This window comes from Erythrolamprus reginae, chromosome 5 (genome assembly GCF_031021105.1).
Source record: "Erythrolamprus reginae isolate rEryReg1 chromosome 5, rEryReg1.hap1, whole genome shotgun sequence".
Lineage (NCBI taxonomy): Eukaryota > Metazoa > Chordata > Lepidosauria > Squamata > Dipsadidae > Erythrolamprus > Erythrolamprus reginae.
Genome location: NC_091954.1, coordinates 118,859,707 through 118,880,623, shown reverse-complemented (window position 1 = coordinate 118,880,623; position 20,917 = coordinate 118,859,707). Strand labels below are relative to the sequence as shown.

The window sequence follows — 20,917 nt, the reverse complement described above, 5'->3', positions numbered from 1 at the left end:
CGACCCCAGGACAACACCGGTGGTCCATAAATCAACTGTTATTTCAAGATCAGGATTATATTAAACATATCAAACAAGAACTCAACCTATTCTTAAGAGATAATTGGAACACTGACACCACTATTCAGAATATTTGGGACACAAAAAAAGCATTTATGAGAGGCATAACTATAGCTTACCTAGCAAAAAAAAAGAAACATAAAGATAGGAAACTAAACGAACTTAAGAGTAAACTAAAACACGCAGAAATATAAGCTCAAAAAGACCTCCAAAATGAAAAAATAAGAGAAGAGATAGATACAATAAAACACAACATTAATCTAATAATACAAGATGAAATTGTCATAAAATTAAGGAAGACCAACCAATACCAATTCGAAAATGCGAATAAAATAGGCAGATGGCTTGCTTACAAATTGAAAAAACAGGAAGAAGAGCGATACATACAAACCTTAGAAGATAAAAATGGGGAACTACAACATATACTGGGGGGAAAAAAGAACATAGTAGCTGAATATTATGCCCATTTATATCAAAAGGAAGAAACAAATCAAACCCAATTAAATAAATATTTAGAGGAAGCGAAAATACAGAAGATATCAGAATCAGATGAAACCATACTAAATAAAGAAATAACCAAATCAGAAGTGGAACATGCAATAGCTAAACAAAAGAATAGTAAAACCCCAGGTACAGATGGGATACCGGCCGAATTCTATAAAGAACTAAAGGAGTCCTTACTAGAAATCCTAGTAATAATATTTAATGAAGTATTAGAAAAAGGTTTGTTACCGACATCTTGGACACAAGCCTTGATAAGTCTAATCCCGAAAGATCCCGAAAAAAAAAAGCACATACAAAACTATCGGCCAATATCCCTCCTCAATGTTGATTATAAAATCTTCATGACAATAATAGCTGAAAGACTTAAACCAATTCTAAACAAAATAATAAAGGAAGATCAAAATGGTTTTCTGCCAGGTAGATACATAAGAAACAACACAAGAATAATTCTCAATACTTTAGAATACTATGAGACACACTCAGAAAAACAATTAGCACTAATATTTTTGGACGCCCAAAAGGCCTTCGATAACCTAAGATGGGAGTTTATTCTTGAATTAATTAAAAAAATGCAATTTGGCCCCAAAATGAAAAAAATGATTCAAACTATATATAATACGCAATCGGCTCAAATTATATTTAATAGGGAATTAACAAGGTCTTTTCAAATTTCAAAAGGAGTCCGACAAGGGTGTCCTTTATCTCCACTTCTATACATCTTAGCAGTAGAAACACTTTTAAACCAAATAAGAACCAATATGAGAATTACAGGTCTCACGACAAAAAAACAGGAATTTAAAGTTCAGGCTTATGCAGATGACCTAGCATTTATCTTGGAGGACCCAATAGAAGCAGGGGAACACCTTCTGAGAGAAGTACAACGATATGGAGAGGTAGCTGGTCTAAAAATCAATAAACAAAAAACTAAAATCATAACTAAAAATATGGACATTAAACAAGAACAGGAATTAGAAAAAATATTAGGAATCCAAACCGTCAAAAAAGTAAAATATCTGGGCATAATACTAACTAATAGATGTGGTACAATACAAAAGGATAATTATGATCCCCTTATTAAAAAAACAGAACAACAGTTAATCAGGTGGAATAAAATTCACATCTCACTATCAGGGAGGATAGCCACAATTAAAATGTCTATATTACCTAAATTTTTATATTTATTCCAGACGATCCCAATAAAATTAAATTAAAAAAATTTCACCAAAATAAACACAACTATTTCAAAATTCATCTGGGCGGGGAAAAAACCAAGGGTGAGATTTAAAGCTTTACAAGACAGGGTAACACAAGGCGGATTTGGACTACCAAACTTTCAAGTTTACTACGAAGCATCGGTCCTTTTATGGGTAAAAGAATGGATAACCCTCCAAGACCAGAGACTCCTGGCCTTGGAAGGACATAATATTCTCCAAGGATGGCATAGCTTCCTATGGAGCGAAAAAGAAAAAACTCCAGCATATTTTAGAAGCCATATGGTCAGGGACTCATAAACGTTTGGTTAAGAATTAATAAACGTTTGGTTAAGAATTAAAAAAGAACACTACTGCAAAATCCCAAGATGGTACTCCAGTCTTGAAGCACTTAGACACCCTAACCTATTTCAAACACAAAAAGTATTGAATTATAATCACACACTAGATGAGAAAGGGGGTATAAAATCTAGACAACAACTACGAAACCAAAATATCGATATTGACTGGTGGTCCTACGCCCAAATTTTGACGAAATGGAATAAAGACAAAAAGAAAGAAGGAATCCAAGAAAAAGATAGTATAATTGATAAAATATTATTAGGATATGGGAAAAAATTTATAACCAAAATGTATAATTATATAATGGGGTACACTATGGAAACTGAATTAGTAAAAGAAAATATGATCACCTGGGCCAAAAACATAGGTCATAGCATTTATATTGAACAATGGGAACAAATGTGGAGAAACCTGAAAATCATATAATTACAGCTACAAGAATCACAATAGCACAAAATTGGAAAAGAGACAATACACCAAATGAAAGAGAAATTATTAAAAAAAATTATGATTGTGCAGAAATGGATAGGCTCACCCAAAAACTTAAAAATAAAGAAGATAAGAATTGGGAAAAATTTTACGACTGGGTTAAAAATAAAAAACAAATGGAGAAAGGAAAGAAAAACAAGGAAATAATATAAAATGTAGATTAAAATATATTAATGGATAGCGTAGAAATGGTTATACAAAACATAGAACTCTGAATGATTATATCGGATTATTATGAATATTTTGATCAATCCAATACAATCTCTTCTCAAGTGTAATTTAGAAATGTATTGATAAAAATAAAATAACAACAAAACCGCGGCAACCATATGCCGCCCCAAATTAACAATCTAAACCTTTTTAGAACTATCATAGTTCAGTGGGGGGAAGGGGATGGGAGGAAGACCCAGAAGATTTAAAGGATAATGAACTATAGAGATATACCGTAGTATTTTAGCCATAATAGGTGATGATTTTGATTTGTATATTGATTAGACAAAATATAACTGAATAGAATAATCATATCATGCCGGCGAGTATATGTTATCATAATGTTGTCAACTAAGATGCATCTTCCTCCTTTTGTATATAACTCTTTGTAAATTAATAAAAATTATTTAAAAAAAATAAAAAATAAAAATAAACTGTATGCCAATAATTAAAAACAATAGTTATAAACACTGTTAAAGACGACGTAAGAGCAGAGAAAGGACTCTACCAGATACAGAGGCCTCCTTACAAGGCAAAAGTCACCCAAGGGAAGGTGGGGCAGTTTTCTGAGAGGGTTCAAAGGGGTGGGGGGTAGAGGGGAGTCAGAAAGAGGGGCTGGAAGGCAGGACGATGGGTCAGTAGTAAGACAGAGGTATTAATATGGACACAGAATGGCTTGAAATGGGGGGGGGGGTTAGGCACTGCCTCCACTGACATTTGTATGAACGCGATATGAAGCAGGACAGAGCCAGGAAGCAGTCAGGACAGGCTGAAGGGGGGGGGGAGAAGGGAGGGGGGGCAGGGACGGGCGGGAGGGAGAAGAAAAGGAGGAGTGGTGCCCTGAGTGGGAGTTGGGAAGCAGGGGGGCCGCCTGCCTCTCTCCGGTGAGGGTGGGTGGGGGTTTCAAGCCAAGGAAAGGCTGCGGGGGGGGGGGTTGTTTGGGGGGGCCTGAGGCCTGGAGGGGGGTGGGGGGCTGAGGACTGATGGCTGTAAAAAGCGTCACTACAGAGCCCTGCACACCAAGACAATTAGACACAAAGACAGTTCCCCTCCCCCCCGAACGCCATCCCTCTGCTAAACAAATAGTTCCCTCCACACTGTCAGACTTTTTCCTAAGTCCTTTTCCTCCCTCTCGGGACTCCATGACTGTCACTTGTGGCTTGTACCCTTAAGGTTTTTATTAATACTGATGGTTTCTTCGCTGCTTATTTGACCCCTGTGACCATCACTCAGTCTTGTCCGCTGAGAGCGTCTGCACCAAAGACAAAGCCCTTGTGTGTCCCATCACACTCGGCTAATGCAGAATTCTATTCTAAGGGAGGGGGGGTCAGAATAGAGGAACCCCTCCCCCGGAGCCCTTCCGGCCGGCCTCTACGATTGCCCCCTCCCCCTGGGCTCCTCCGCCCACCCACCCAGAGGAGTCCAGGGCTGAAGGGAAACCACCTCCCTCCGGCCTCTCCTCCTCCTCCTCCGGCCTTGCTCAAGAGGTTGCTGGGAAAAGAAGAGCACCCCCCCCACTCCTGCAGAAACACTGGCCCCGTGAAACGCTCCCCCTCCCATGGAGGCAGGGGGCCGTCTATGTGCACACCCACCGTGGACCCTCCAGGGGGACCAAAGAGGGTCTCGGAAGGCCCGTGGAGAAGGGAGGAGGAAGAGGAGGAAGAGGAGAAGGAGGAGGACTCCACCCACTTCAAGGTGTTGTTTCTCGGACAGTTCAGGGGGATCCGAGCCTCCAGGCAGTGGGAGAAACTTACGTAAGTTGGCGTCTCCGGAGTTTCGGTGTTTACCACGACTGGGGGGGGATTCGCCTTGAAATGGAAAATGGAACAGGCAGATTAGAAGAAGCTCGGCCCTCCTCCCCCTCCCCCGATTTATATCCCTCTCGGTTCCTGGGCTGTAGCAGCTCTTCCATCCCAAGGCCCTGGACTGGTCAGCCCCCCCCCACTACCCCCCTACCAGCCCCCACCCCAGCACTGCGGAGGTCTCAGAGTTTGCCACGTCACAAAGATTCACCAACTTCACAACATTTTATTTATTTTGGGTGCTGAAAGACAGAAGCCACAGCCAAGTCCAGGTCATTCCCAAGTGGCTAACTGTGGCCCCCAAGACCCTCGGCCAGGCCCTTCTCAGGATCCCTCCCTCCTGGACGAAGCCTCCTCTGAGCCCCCACCCCCACGCTGAAGGCTCCGACCCGGCCTGGCTCTGGGCCCGGCCCCTGGTTCTGAGCCACGAAGGAGGCGCACGCACGCGCCCAGGGCCCTCTCCAGCCAGGCGGGCTCTTTCAGGGCTTTGGGGAGGGCTACAATACACCCCGTCCACCCGTTGCCTTTTCTCAAGGCTAAGGAGCTGATGGATAAATTAGTGAAGATTGGACTTAATCCCTGGATAGTTCAGTGGATTTCAAGCTGGCTGAAGCGTAGACATCAGAGAGTTATTGTTAATGGCGAGTATTCTGAGCAGAGACAGGTTACAAGCGATGTGCCACAAGGGTCTGTTCTGGGTCCTATTCTTCTTAATATGTTTGTGAGTGACATAGGGGAAGGTTTCGTAGGGAAGGTTTGCCTGTTTGCCCATGACTCTAAAGTGTGCAATAGGGTTGATATTCCTGGAGGGGTCTGTAATATGGTAAATGATTTAGCTTTACTAGATAAATAGTCAAAGCGAGGAATGGGCGGGGTCAATGGCTGTGGCAGAACCGGGCCTGATCCTCCCCAGGGGAGGTGGCGTAGGGGACGCTACCAGGGGTCTGGTCTGGGGTCGGCATACCCAGCCAGACGCACCGGCCTGGTCTCGTGCCGGCGGCGGCACAAAGTCGGCCAGGCTGCTATGCCTGTGCCAGCACCAGCCGTGGAAGACAACGCAACGCTCCCAACACTCTGGGTCCTCATTTGACCCCCCCCTCGGAAGGACGGAGGGCTGAGTCGACCTGGAGCCTGGTGAGATTCGATCTGCCAAAGTGCTGGCAGCCGGCAGTCAGCAGAAGAAGCCTGCAGTACTGCGCTCTAACCACGGTGCCGCCGTGGCTCATCAACCAATATATATATATATATAGAGAGATGTGAAACAGGCGGCAGAGTGTTGGCAAACCTTTTCGGCACTGAAACGGAAGCACATGCACTCACACCGGAAAACCGAAAGAGCAGCCTCTGGGTGCACATGCGCGCTCCGGGAAGATGACCTCCCAGTTCCTCCATGCGCACCACGAACCGGAAGACCAGGTGGCCAGCGCACAGGTGGCTGGGAAGGCCAGCTGGTGGGCTGGAGCCCAGAAGAGCCACAGGGAGAGGCGTGCCACTTGCGGCATGAGTGCCCCAAGTTCACCCTCGCGGGTGTGGGCACCAGAGAGCACGAGGGTCATACCAGAGGCCAAGAAGCAAGTTGGCGGCTGACGTCGGAGGAGGAATGGAAACGAGGTGTCTGTGGAGGGTCTCGGGTCTTCCAGGCCACGGGGGTCCCAAAGGGGCTTTTTCAAAGCAATAAAACTCAACCATTTCTGTATCTCAGATAATTCCTTGCTGATGTTAATTTGTGATTGAATGCTTGGCTGGATAAGATTCGTGCAGAAATTTTTGTAGCACTTGTAATTTTGAGAAGATAAAGTTAACAGCATTTGGGTTACAAGAGACTTTTGTGGGATATAAGATCAGACGTGGATTTATCCTACCAAGCTAAATGTTGTGCAATGGCAAAAACAACTGTACAGTGATCCCCCGAGTTTCGCGATCTCGATCATTGCGAAACGCTATATCGTGATTTTTCCACCCGATTACGTCACTCCCTTCCTTTCTCATCTTTCTTTCTCTCTCTCTTTCTCTATCTTGCTTCTTCCTCTCTCACACTCTCTTCCTCCCTCTCTCATCTCTTTCTTTCCTTCTCTCTCTTTCTCTATCTCTCCCCCTCTTGCTCTCGAGCGGCGGGCGGCACCCAGCGAAGGTTCCTTCGGCCGCCCACCAGCTGATCTGCTCGGCAGCGCGGAAGCAGCGAGGAGCAGAAGATGGGGTTTCCCCGTTGCCTGGGCAACGGGGAAACCCCATCTTCGGCTCCTCGCTGCTGCCGCGCTGCAAGCGAGCGGCAAGCGAGCAGCCGGGCGGGCGAACGGGCAAGTGGCAAGCGATCTTGGAGTTTCCCCTTTGCCTGGGCGGCGGGAAGACCCAGGGAAGGTTCCTTCAGCCGCCCAACAGCTGATCTGCTCTGCAGCGCGGCAGCAGCGAGGAGCCGAAGATGGGGTTTCCCCCCATCTTCGGCTCCTCGCTGCTGCCGCGCTGCGGAGCAGATCAGCTGTTGGGCGGCCGAAGGAACCTTCCCTGGGTCTTCCCCGCCGCCCACACGCAAACTCCACCATCTGCGCATGTGCGGCCATGGAAAAAGGGGGGCGCATGCGCAGATGGTGTTTTTACTTCCGCACCACTACATCCCGAAATATCGATTATCGCGAGGGGTCTTGGAACGGAACCCTCGCGATAATCGGGGGATCACTGTAGATTTAAATTCTTGGTGTAAAAACACGTATTTTACACTCACCTACATTCATTTTCACTCCATTAAATGGCATGTGCCCTAAAATTTAGCTTATGCAAAGGCTGTCAGGACTCCTGCTCCCCCTTAGCCAACAACCAAACAAACATTTCGAGTGCTATTTTAGAAGCAACGGTTTTAATGTGGACCATGGAGAGCAGCATGGGCAGCGCTCAGGTCAGTCGGAGGGGAGGGAGGGAGGGAAGGCGGTCGGGCTGGGTCTCCTAAAGGGGGAGCGTTGCACGGAAGACTCTGCACTGGGGTGTGGGGCAGCCCCAATCATACACCCCCCCGGGTGTTTCTATCCTTTGTGAGTGCATCCCCTCCACTATCTCACTGAGCCAGGCCCCAGGAGCTGCCCCCCTGCCCCCTCCCACATACACATAGGCGGGGCCCTCCCCCTCCTCCTCCTGCAGCCCAGCTCCCCCCCCACCCCGGCTCCCTTCCGCCTCAAGGCCCCGCCTGGAGCCCCCCTCCCTGGACGCTGCGACAAAGGCCCCCCCCCGCCGGGACTCCTGGCTGCTTAGGAGCCCAGGCACCGGAGGGATGGAGAGATGGGAGGCGCAGAAGTCAGACGGGGGGGGGGGGTTCTGAAGGCCAGCCCCCCAATCACAAGAATGAACCAAGTGAGACCCCCTCCCCAGGGTCCATGCTGACCCTCTCTGGCTCCTGAGTGGCTTCCGGAATGCCCCTCCCCCCACACCCAATGGCAGGCCGGCCGGGATCCTTCTCCTGCCCACCCAGAACCGCTGCCTTCTTCTCCGAGCAGGGAGACCCTCCCACATTGGGGGCTGGGAGGGGGAGTAGGCCGTCCCCTGGAGACGCCTCAGACACACACACACACACACACACACACACACACACACACACAGAAGCAGCTCCCATCACGGACCCTTCCACACAGTGGGGGGGGGCTGAAACCACCCCTCTTCTTTGCAGCCCTGAATCTGAGGCTTCACCTGCAGGAAACGCTTCTCCCCCCTTCAGGCTCCCTGGGATGGGCCTCTCCTTTGGCAACACCACCGCCATCTACTGGCAGTATCTGGATACTACGGGGAGGCTACCTTGCCTATTTATCATTTATTCAAGCGGTTCCACCTTTTAATTAGTTAATATTCTGAAATGGAGAAATGTGATGGGAACATAGAAGATTGATGGCAGAAAAAGACCTCATGGTCCATCTAGTCTGCCCTTCTACTATTTCCTGTATTTTACTTAGGAAGGACCAACCACGTCTGCTGGAAGTTTGTTCCAAGCATCTATGAGTCTTTCAGTCAAATAATATTTTCTCATGTTACTTCTGATCTTTCCCCCAACTAACCTCACATTGTGTCCCCTTGTTCTTGGGTTCACTTTCCTATTAAAAACACTTCCCTCCTGAACCTTATTTAACCCTTTAACCTATTTAAATGTTTCGATCCTGTCTCCACTTTCCCTTCTGTCCTCCAGACTCTACAGATGGAGTCCATGAAGTCTTTCCTGATACGTTTTATGCTTAAGACCTTCCACCATTCTTGTAGCCCGTCTTTGGACCCATTCAATTTTGTCAATATCTTTTTATAGGTGAGGTCTCCAAGAACTGAACACAGTATTATTCCAAATGTGGTATCACCAGCACTCTATATAGCGGGATCACAATCTCCCTCTTCCTGCTTGTTATACCTCTAGCTACGCAGCCAAGCATCCTACTTGCTTTTACTACTGCCCGACCACACTGCTCACCCATTTGGAGACTGTCAGAAATCACGACCCCTAAATCCTTCTCTTCTGAAGTTTTTGCTAACACGGAACTGCCAATGCAATACAGTGATACCTCATGATACGAACTTAATTGGTTCTGGGACGAGGTTGGTAAGGTGAAAAGTTCGTAAGATGAAACAATGTTTCCCATAGGAATCAATGGAAAAGCGATTAATGCGTGCAAGCGGAAAACTCACCCCTTTTGCCTCACTACTGCCGGCATTCAGATCGTTCGGGGGTGGGTAGAGGAGGGGGGAGACGGGGGGGGGGGGGAGAGACAGTGCAGGCTGCCCAGAGGGAGCCTCATGGGTGGATTGGGTAGACAGTTACTGTCCGGCTACAATGACTCGAAGGGAAGGGAGGGAAAAGGTTGGAGAAGCCCTTGCCGGATTCGCGCTGCGCCGCCACCTTCAACTTCAAGCAGAAACTTCTCTCTCTCTCTCTCTCTCCTTCCTCCCTCCTCCTCCTCTTCCTCCTCCTCCCATATTCCGCCTCCCTCCCAGCCACATTCGCCTTCCTCCACCGCCAGCAGCATCCAGCTCCTCCTCTTCTCGCTTCTTTACAAGATGACAGCTGGGCGGCGGCACGGAGGCTGGAGGCGGCGGGTGTGTGTGGAAGAGGTCCGCAGGAGAACTGGGGGGAGCTGCGGTGCCTAGACCACCACCTTTGCCCCCAGAGGAAAGACCCCAGCCCACGCCTGCTGCTAGCTCTCCTGGGGGCCCCCGCAAAGATCACCTTCGGGAGCTTCCCAGCCAGGTCCCTTCCACGGGGCGGTGGCCGTGGCTCCCCCCAGTTCTCCCACGGACCTCTTCCACACACACCCGCCTCCCCCAGCCTCCGCGCTGCTGCCCGGCTGTCATTTTGTACAGAAGCGAGAAGAGGAGGAGGAGCTAGATGCTGGTGGTGGCGGAGGAAGGCGAATGCGACCCGGAGGCTGGAAGGGAGGCGGAATACGGGAGGAGGAGGGAGGCAGCCTCCACGCACCAGGAGCTAATTGGCCAAAGACGTTCCCAGCCCAGCGCTTTTACATTGATCCCTTTCTCCGCCTCCCTCCCAGCCTCCGGACTGCATTCGCCTTCCTCCTGCCCGCAGCCGACTGACCGTGGGATCCTTCCCGAGCTCGGAGAGCTTCCTGGGAATGAAAGCTCGCGAACGCAACAAGGGCGAAAGCCAGTGCTGCGAAGACCGGGCGGCGCTCCAGAGCCTCTGCGGCATGTTAAAGACTGCCTCCTGCCTGCCCCTGCTCTTCTGCCGGAGCGGGACAGGCAGGAGGAAGTTATGCCGGATACGGGCGATGGGTGGGACAGAGGGGCGGGGTTAAGCCTCCTTTGGCGGCTGGGGAGCTGCGCGGCTTTGCATTTTGCTGGGAGGGCAAGTGAAGCGCTGGATCTCCTGCCTTTTGCCGAGCCAAAACCCCAAATGTCTCCGCTGTAGCAGCTGCTACAATAGGCTTCCACGCCCTTCGCCCGTGCCTGGCGGGAGGTGAAGAGTGCTTTGCCCAGTGCAAAGTTGACAGCCAGCAGCTCCGCAGTCACCAAAGGAGGCTTAACCCCACCCCTCTGTCCCACCCATCGCCCGTGGCCGGCAGAAGAGCGGGGATAGGCAGGAGGAAGTTATGCCGGATACGGGCGATGGGTGGGACAGAGGGGCGGGGTTAAGCCTCCTTTGGCGACTGCGGAGCTGCTTGCTGTCAACTTTGCACTGGGCAAAGCACTCTTCACCTCCCGCCAGGCACGGACGAAGGGCGTGGAAGCCTATTGTAGCTCGCCCATGGCCGGCAGAAGATCGCTCTTGCCCAGCTTCCCCGCGAGGCATCAGGTCAGCATTCTGGGCGGACGGGCGGCGGACGAGGAGGGGGAAAGCCTCCTGCAGCAGCTGCCACAGCCGCCGGTTTCCCCGTCGCCCGCCCGCACAGAATGCTGACCTGATGCCTCGCGGGGAAGCCGGGCAAGAGCGATCTTCTGCCGGCCATGGGCGAGCGGCGGGGAGTCGGGGCTGCTGGCAAGCGCCCCAGCCCGGCTGTGACCTTTTAAAACAGCCGGGCGGCTTCCCAGCAGCCTCCCGAAGCCGAACGCCAAACCCGAACTTCCGCGTTCGGAGGCTCCTGGGAAGCCGCCTGGCTGTTTTAAAAGGTGACCGCCGGGCTGGGGGGCTTCCCAGGCCCCCCCGAACCCCGAACCCGGAAGTTCGGCAAAAGTTCGGGGTTCGGGAGGTTGCTGGGAAGCCCCGCAGCCCGGCGGTCACCTTTTAAAACAGCCGGGCGGCTTCCCAGGAGCCTCCGAACGCCGAACCCGGAAGTTCGGGTTTGGCGTTCGTAACTCGAAAAAAGTTCGTAAGAAGAAGCAATTTTTTTCTGAACCCCGGGTTCGTATCACGAGTTGTTCGTAAGACGAGGGGTTCGTATCTTGAGGTACCACTGTACTCAGATTGAGGATTCCTTTTCCCCAAGTGCATTATTTTACATTTGGAAACACTAAACTACAGTTTCCATTGTTTTGACCATTTATCTAGTAAAGCTAAATCATTTGCCATATTACAGACGCCTCCAGGAATATCAACCCTATTGCACACTTTAGAGTCATCGGCAAATAGGCAAACCTTCCCTACCAAACCTTCCCCTATGTCACTCACAAACATATTAAAAAGAATAGGACCCAGAACAGACCCTTGTGGCACATCGCTTGTAACCTGTCTCTGCTCAGAATACTCGCCATTAACAATAACTCTCTGATGTCTACGCTTCAGCCAGCTTGAAATCCACTGAACTGTCCAGGGATTAAGTCCAATCTTCACTAATTTATCTATCAGCTCTTTATGTGGAACCGTATCAAATGCTTTGCTGAAGTCCAGGTAGGCAATATCCACGGCACCACCTTCATCCAACACCTTTGTGACATAGTCAAAGAAATCAATGAGATTAGTCTGACATGATTTGCCTTCAGTAAAGCCATGCTGATTTGGGTCCAATAAGTTATTGTTTTTTAGATGCTGATTTATCCTCTTTTTGAGTAGAGTCTCCATCATTTTAACGACAACTGATGTCAAGCTAACTGGCCTGTAGTTTCCAGCTTCTTCTCTACTGCCCTTCTTGTGGATAGGCACAACACTGGCCATTCTCCAATCCTCAGGAACATCTCCTGTTAACAGGGATTGGTTAAACAAATCAGTCAGGGGGGTAGCAATGACAGATCTGAGTTCTTTAAGAACTCTGGGATGGATGCCATCTGGACCCATTGCCTTATTTATCTTTAATCTTTCAAGTTCTTCTAAGACATCGGCTTCTAAGATCACTGGAGCTGAATCCGTACAGCTGGAAGCAATGCTATATCCCTCTATAGTATTATTTTGTAAGGTGTCTTTTGAGAAAACTGAACAGAAGTAGCTATTGAAATGGTCAGCGATCTCCTTATTCCCATCAATGCATGTATTATTCCCGGTACTAAGCTTCGTGATGCTGCAGTTTTTCTTCTTCCTATCACTAATATATCTGAAGAAGGTTTTATCCCCCTTCTTTACAGATTTTGCTATTTCTTCCTCTTTTGAGGCTTTAGCAGCATATATTATCTTTGACACAGCAAGAGCCCGGAAGACCTTAAGGCAATGCAATTATTTCCTCCAGGCCCCTTTGCTGCCCCCTCCAGAAGGTTGTCTTTGGGGTTGTCCAAACCCGGGTCTCCCACCAAACTCATAGTTTTAAGTCCCGCAGACCTCTGGGGTGGGGGAAGCTCAGCCCCCTCTCTGGCCCACCTGCCTGCTTCTGCCTCCGAGACACGCAGCCTGGAAACCCCTTTGCTCCCCCTTCTCCCCAGAAGCCCCACCCACTCTGGAGTGAAGGAAAACGGAGGTGGGCCGGCTGACGGGGGGGAGGGGGCGGGTGCTGAGCTGACCTTGCTGGGAAAGTCAGCCCCGTATCCCAGAGCTGTGGCTGCAGTCTCTCCCCTCCCCTCTCCCTTCCCTCCTGCTCCTCCTCTCCAGGGCAAACATTCTGGTCCACCTGGAGTGCTGCCCCTCTTGGGCCCTGGCAGCACAAAGTGGCCAAAACACGGGTGGCCCTGAAGCAGGCCAGAGCAGCAGCCAAGTCCTCGGGTGGAGCCCTGTAGGCTCACGGGAGTCGGTGGCAAAACAAGGGCCCAAAACTCTGGGAAGGGGAGAGGCAGACCCCCGAAAAGAGAAGGGAGGAGGCGGAGGAGGAGCGCTGGAGAACGAGAGCAGGGTCTCTATGAAAGGGACCCCCCCCCCTCTGCATGCTGTTGCTCCGTCTCACAAACCGGCCCATCGGCCTCAGCCAGGTTATGGGGGGAGGGCCCTCACTCCCCCCCTCCCCGGCCTCCTTTTCCCCTCGGTGGAGTTCAAGGAAGGCCCCGTGATCCCCCCGAGACCCCAGGAAAGAGGAGGGGGCAGAGGGCAGCCTGGAGGAAGGCCGGAAACTGCACCCTGTGAGCCTTTCGTTAGAGCCTTCAATCTGCGACCGTCCATTCAGGGACCCTTCAGAGTCACCGGCCAAGGGGCTGGAGACCCCGGCCTGAACCTCTGGCTCTCACGGCCTCCTGACTCTCTTTCCTCCCCGCAATGCCCATAAACACCCGGAAGCCCCACAGGATGCAGGTGGTGCCCCCCCACCCCGGCCACAAAGGGAGCTCTGGGACATTTCTAGCAGACCCCACCCCCTTCCTGACAAGCCTGAGAGGGGCAGAAGGCCGGAGGAGGCAGGCCTCCCCCAGGGATGGGCGGCATTCAGACCACGTCCAGCCTCTCCCCCTGCGTGGCTCCCTCCCACCAGGGGCTTCTGTGCCCCCTCTCCCTCGGCCTGTGCCCCCCCCCCAGCTCAAAAGCAAGGCAAAGCCTGCTGGAATCCAGACAGGGAGGAGGAGGAGGAGGAGGAAGGGAGTGGTGCAAACTGGCTTTTGGCTTTGGGGAAAGGCCTGTATAGAAGGACCCTGGAGGAATCCCCCCTGCCTACTTCTAGGGCTCTGGAGAAGGAGGAAGAGTCTGGGAGGAGACCCCCCCTCTCCCCCTGCCCTTTTCTCTCTGGGTGGAAGAGGAGGAGGAGGAGGAGACTCCCTCCTCCTCCTGCTCCAAAAGCCCTTCCCTCCTGCAGCCGTGAGGGAAAGCCCCCAGGGGCAGGGGCAGCTCAGTGGTGGGGAAAGGCCTGGACAGCTTCCTGCCTCCCCACCTCAGAGCGAGGCTGGGCTGGGCCAGGGCTGTTTCATCCACGGCCTGGAAGCTCTGGGGGAACTCGGGGGGTGGGTGGGTGGGCTACTTCCTTCTGCAGCCTCCCTGTGTCCCCCTGCAGTGCCGATACCGCAGTCCCTGAGTCACAATCAGTGGCACGATGCCTCACACAATGACCGCAATGACTTGCAACCGAAGTCGCAGGCTCAGTTACGGCCACCAGGAGAATCAGAGGAAGCCGAGACCAGGGAGGCAGGAGACCGGGGACCGGAGCAGTCAGCCGCCTCCAGTGCGGCTTCCCATGTGCTGTGGCCCCCGTGGCTGCCCCTGTGGCCAGGAGCCGCCCACCTTTGATCAGCTGCAAAGGGTCTTTGGCCGCCCTCCCTCCCCCCGGGCGCTCCGTCTGGTCCTGCCACTGTGCCCGGCCGTGGCTCTTACCTTAGCTGGTGAGATGTGCAAGTGGCCCACGAAGCCATGGACGCTCTCCAGCTGCGAGAGGCTCTTCTCGGACACGTGCACCAGCTCGGGGACCGGGGCCTGAGCGAGGCTGCTGGGCTCCGAGGGAAGAGAGTCCTCATCTTGGGAGCCACGTTCCTGCAGGGGGCAAAGGGGGGGCTGTGCTGGGAAAGAACCACCCGGACCGAGTCCAACAGCCGCTGAGGCTTCTGGCAGGGGAGACAAGGCAGCCCCCCCCCCAATGGGGGCACATCGAGGTCCTCTTCGGGGGCCTTACTGGGGCTCTGCCGCCTCGCTTCCTGTTTATGCACTGTGGTGCCCCAAACCTGGCTATCCCTTTCAGGAGTGGCCATAAGGAGCGGACCCCCCAGCCCCCCAGACGCCAAAGGCACCGAGCCAGGGGTACAGGGAGTCTCTCCTCACAGTCACCCACGCCCTCCTCCCCTCGGGGCTCGATGGCTGCAATGCGCTCCCCCTGGGGGCTTCCCTTGAAGAACGTTCAGAGGCTGCAACCAGCCCGGGGCGCCCACCTCAGTCCAGCACTCCGCGAGCGGCACTGGCTGCCGATCCGAACGCAATTCATGGCGTTGGTTATCACCTATTATTTACGGGGCCATCATCTGTCTCCTACACCCACCTCCTTTGGGCCCCATCGGCCAAACAATGTCGGCTGGCAGGTCCTCGGGGAAGGGCCTTCTCTGTTGCGGCCCCGACCCTCTGAAATTAACTCCCCCTGGAGAGTCGCACCGCCCCCACTCCCCTCGCCTTCCGAAAGGCATTAAAAACATATCTATGCTGGCAGGCCTGGGGATTGTAAGCTTCGCTCCGACCACTTGTATGTAAGAGGCATGACTGAAAATTTATACATTTTGAAATGTGTTATATTGTATTATTACGTGTTTATTTTTACTATTGTGAGCCACGCTGAGTCCGCAAGGAGAAGAGCGGCCCATAAAGAGAGGTAGGCAGGCAGGCAGGCAGGCAGGCAGGCAGGTAGAATACACGGAAGGAACTGCAGGGAATAAGGGCTGCAAGGACAGGAGGCTCAAACCCAACGTGGAAGCGCAGAACGAAGGCAAAATACATCCACGTGGGCCACACTGAGCCCCCACTGTGCGGAAAAGACGCCTTGCGAGAGGAACAAGCAGGAATTGGGATTTGGAAACGGGTGTAAAAATGACACCCTACAAGAATGTCACGCAAAACGACGCTGCCCTGGACACGCAAAAGAAACAGTGGGTCTCTATAATTACTAAGAGGAAAGGTGTGAAAATGGGGCCTGCCTGCCCCACTCGGAGGCATTTGGCCCTTCAACTTCGCCTCTGCTGGAGGGGCCCAGACGTCAATCACCCAGGATTAAACTTAGACCGTCTTTATTACTTGCACCAACTCATCAGACCTTTCACAGTAAAACTTTCATTTTACAAATCTTCATCCCGCAGACTTTGAAAGCAACAAACAAAGTTGGAATTCAGGCTAATTGTGTTCTGGAATCAGTTCAAGTTTTACTTTTAACTGCTAATTTTTGCATAAACATTATTTCATGCAGAATTAATACACATTCCACACATTCAGCTTTAACCAATATTTGGCTTACACTTTCTCTTCAAATGGCCTGTAAAATCAAAGTTTTATTGCCAAAGCTTCCGCTCTGTCTCTCTTTTACTTTCAGAAACACAACGAGTGCGTGATTCCATGGGCCTTTCAGCCCCTCATTGGTCCATTTATTCCATTTACACGGCCCCCCGTCTCACATCCTAGGCTCCCCAAATGAGGGGGAGAGACGGAGGCCGCCCCCACTTCCACAAAGCAGGGCGCTGGCACAGGGGGGCCAAGGGGGGGGCAACAACAGCGTTCAAAGAATACAGAGAGTCCTCAACTCACAACCACAACTGAGCCCAAAATTTATGTAGTCAAGTAAGAATCTGTTCAGTGGGTTTTGCCCTATTTTACGAAATAGAGTCACCGCATTGGGTGAGTTGGTCTGCTTTCCCCTTGCTAGTCAGAAGGTCGCGGAAGAGGATCGCGTGACCCTGGGGGGGGGGACACACACATTGCAACCGTCACAAGTATGAACCAGTTGTGAGGCACCTAAACTTGGATCACGTGATCATGGGGAGATTCGGCAAAGGTCGTAACTGTGAAAAATGGCCATAAGTCACTTTTTTCAGGTGTTGGTGTAACTTTGAATGGTCACTAAATGGACTGTTATACGTCAAAGACGACCTGTGCCATTGACTTTGTGAACAGCTTTTTGTGTTAAAGGCTTTAAAAATATTCCCTCCAAATTTTTTAAACAACAAATAAGAGCTATGAAATTCAGTTCTAAATTTGAAAAGGTGATAGATGCGATACATATACTAAACAGAAGGCGGGAGTGATGATAAATGGAGACTTTGCAGAAGAATTCACCATTTCCAAAGGAGTAAGACAAGGAGGTCCAATGTCACCCCTAACATTCATACTATCTATTAAGGTACTATTGAACCAAATCAGACATAATAAAGCAATTAAAGGTACTAGGATAAAAAGAAAAGGAAACCTAGGCATCCGCTAGAATCTGGTATTCAATTGTGGAAGGAAATAGAACAATTTGGAGTAGTAGCAGGACTTAAGATCAACAAAAATACTAACCAAAAATTTAAGTAAAAACCAGGTAAAAGAATTGGCAGAGAAAAACGGATTACAGATAAGGAAAAGAAATTAAATACCTGGGAATTTGGCTTACAGCAAGATAATCATCACTTAAGGAAAATAACCACATTATGCTATTTCAAAAAACAAAACAGAATTTAGGAAAATGGAGTAAAATGCAACTATCCTTAATTGGGAAAATAGCATCAATAAAGAGGAACGTATTGCCAAGATGGCTGCACTCCTTCCAAGCAGTCTTCCCTCTAATTTTTTTTTGGGGTGGCCGGAAAAGTATAGTGTCTGAGCGGCAGTCCCTTCGGGACTGGGCGGCACAGAAATAATAAATAAACAAACAAACAAACAAACAAATGAAAAACCCACCCTGTTTTGCCTCAGAGAATTTCAAAACAAAATACTGTACTGTGTGTCTATAACAGTGAGCTCATAATAGGGCAACTCTATCAATATCAAAATGCCACTTAAATAGTTGAGCTAGTTTCAAACTAGATTTTGATTTTCTTTCTCTCTTCCTTACTCCCATTCTTTTTCTTTCTCTTTTCCTTCCTCTCTTTTTTCTATCTGTTTCTCTCTCTTCCTCTCTCTCTCCTTCCCTCTCACTCTTTCCCTCTCGGCTTCTGGGCAGGTTTGGAAAACTCTGAGTTGATGATGATTTTTAAGTGAGCGATTGCTCACTGCTCAGCTTAGAGGGAACTATGCTTCCAAGTAGCACCTATAAAATGGGATAAAACTTTTTTCTCCAAGAATTAAATAAAATAATAACTAAATTCATCTGGAGAGGGGGGAAAGCCAAGAATACAGTAATGCTCAAACATTTGCAAGATAGTTGTTTTAGTGGTGGCTTCGGACTTCCAGACTTGGAAATTTACCATCAACTGGCAGCAATATTATGGATAAAAGAGTGGATAATCTTAAAAAATGGAAGATTATTAGCACTAGAGGGACATAATTTACAATAGGGCAGGCATGCCCACTTATGGAGAACCCCCCCCCCCACCCAACATTCACATTTTCAAAGTCACTCAATAAGAGCTGTATTTCTACAAATTTAGAGGAAAACTAAGGCTGAACATTATATAAAAGTCCCAAGATGGTCATCCGCTATGGAGGCCATGATTTATACAAATGCACAAGAGAAGACTGAAAAGAAAACTTATGAAGAAGAACTATTGGATAAATACAGTAACGTAAAGATCATGCAAGAATTACCGTATTTTTCGGTGTATAAGACACCCCTAGATTTTAGAGTTGTGGTGTAATATTTATATTGTTTAATAAAATACCAGTGTAGCAAAATACTTTTTACAACCATGTATACTTTTTAAAACCATGAAAATTTTTTACAAACTTCAAACTTGACAGCTTCAAAACTTGTGGACTTCAACTCCCAGAATTCCTCCATCAGTCATGCTAGTTCAGAAATGGGAATTGAAGTCCACAAGTCTTAAACTTGCCAGGATTGAAGACCCTTGTGCCCCTAACTCAGGGATCAGCTTGGAAAATAATACCATTCTTAGATTCTTCTTCTTCTTCCCTGATGATTTTTTGGCCCTCTTATCCATAATCTAGCAAGGAAAACCACTTCATTCCCTTCCCCAACTGGGCTGTTTTCTCTCTGTTTTGGGAGAGAAAACAGCCCATTTGAGGAGGGGAATGAGGGGGATGCTCTATTGGCCTTTAGTTGGTTTTCCTTGCTAGATTAGAGGGCCAAAAAATCAGCAGGGAAGAAGAAAAACCATATGGCAATCTAAGAATTTTATTATTTTCCAAGCTGATCCCTGAAGTAAGAAACAAATGCAGCACAGACTAGCATTGCTTCTCTGTAATAAAACTCTCACAGTAGCTCTATGTCAGGGGTAGGCAAACTTGGCTCTTCTATGACTTGTGGACTTCAACTCCCAGAATTCCTGAGCCAATCATGCTAGCCTAGTAATTCTGGGAGTTGAAGTCCACATGTCACAGAAGAGCCAACTTTGCCTACCCATGCTCTATGTGAACCTAGCAGAGGAATGATTGGGCACAGTTAAAACCACAAGCTCAGAATGGCAACTGACACACCAAAAACCATACATCCTAATATCAAGTTAACCCCAAAGGGGCAGATAAGAGGAGGGGGGGAGTGGAAGGAGTAGAAGGGCGAGGAGGAGGAGAGGGAGGGAAAGGAAGGCGGCTGAATAGAAAACCCAAGGCAGCGAGGAAAGCAAGGAGCCAGGGAGAAAGGGGGGGGGAAGCTCAGATGCCCACCCATCCCCCCAAGCCTTCTAGAAAGCCCCCCTCCCCAAACAGATGGAACGTTTGCAACAGAGGGAGGGGCGAGGAGAGGAGGGAGTCAAGTTTGCAGCTGCAGCCACTGGACTTTGTTAACAGGAAAAAACCCCCAAAGCCGGCTGAGGAAGCATTTGCTCCTCTGCCCCCCCTCTTTCCTCCCCCCCCCCCAAAGAGATAGAAGCTCTGCAGTTCGTAGGAGCTGCAATTCATACCTGCTGTTTGCAGTCCTATCTTTTTGTGAACACAGAAAAATAGTTTTTGGTTCAGCCTAACCACTTATTCCTACCCCAAAGTGCCACTTTCCTACCATTTCGCTGCCTCTGTATCAGGAAGAAAAGGGGCCATTCGATGCCAAAACCCCTGAAAGGATTCAAGGTAGATATAAAAAAGACATGGAAGAATTCGGCATAGACAAAGAACGGAAAATAAGGGAGAAAATCTTACTAGGAACAGATAATAAATTCATATCCAACTTATTACAAGTTGACAGGGAGGTGGAGATTGTGGAGATTAATATGATAGGATGGGCCCAGAATTTCGGATATACTATTCAATTAGATGATTGGGAAAAACCTTGGATGAAAAATTACAAATTGACCATGTCGGCAACTTAGAAGGAGAACGTATATAAAATGTATTACTGCTAGCACTTGGCCCCAGCTAGGTTAGCTAAATATATGTACCCATCTTAATCCAAGATGCTGGAAATGTAAATATGAAAATGGTACATGTACTTCCATATGTGGTGGCCAACAAGATACTGGAATAGGATACGATCGTGGATTGAAGAAATCACAAACACACCACTTGAATTTAAACCTGAGATATACTTATTAGGGATCATTAGAGGACAATGGACAAAGGAGAATCAATATTTAATAATGCACATCTTGACGGCTACTAGAATAGTTTTTGCACATGGAAATTGGGGATATGATTATAAAAAAAATAATGGAATGTGCAGAAATGTCAAAATTAATGATGGAATTACAAGATTGTTAAGAAAAAGAATATTATACAGCATGGGATAAATTATACACTTAAATGAGAAACGAGAAAAAATAATTAAATATTCATATAAATGTAAATATAAATGTAAATACTTATATTAATATTCACAAATACCAAATAATCATCTCTTTCACGGAAATGAAGAATATGAATGTATGTTTTTAAAGTTAAAAGCATTACTTTTTTCCAAAAAATAAAAATAAATAAATAAAAGTATTCCCGCCAAGACTTCTTTCACCTGAGTTAGAAATTAAGAAAAAAAGGATCCATAAAACCAGCACCTGAAA

The 20,917-nt window shown here is 49.0% G+C and overlaps 1 protein-coding gene across 1 annotated transcript in view; it reads right to left on the bottom strand.

Annotated features, from left to right (window-relative positions):
- The window catches only part of DLG1 (discs large MAGUK scaffold protein 1), a 64,883-nt gene that overhangs the window by 40,706 nt on the left and 3,260 nt on the right, over positions 1-20,917 (bottom strand). Inside the window, 2 exon segments of the mRNA XM_070753884.1 lie at positions 4,571-4,624; positions 14,682-14,837. Coding sequence (XP_070609985.1) covers positions 4,571-4,624; positions 14,682-14,837 — 210 coding nt within the window.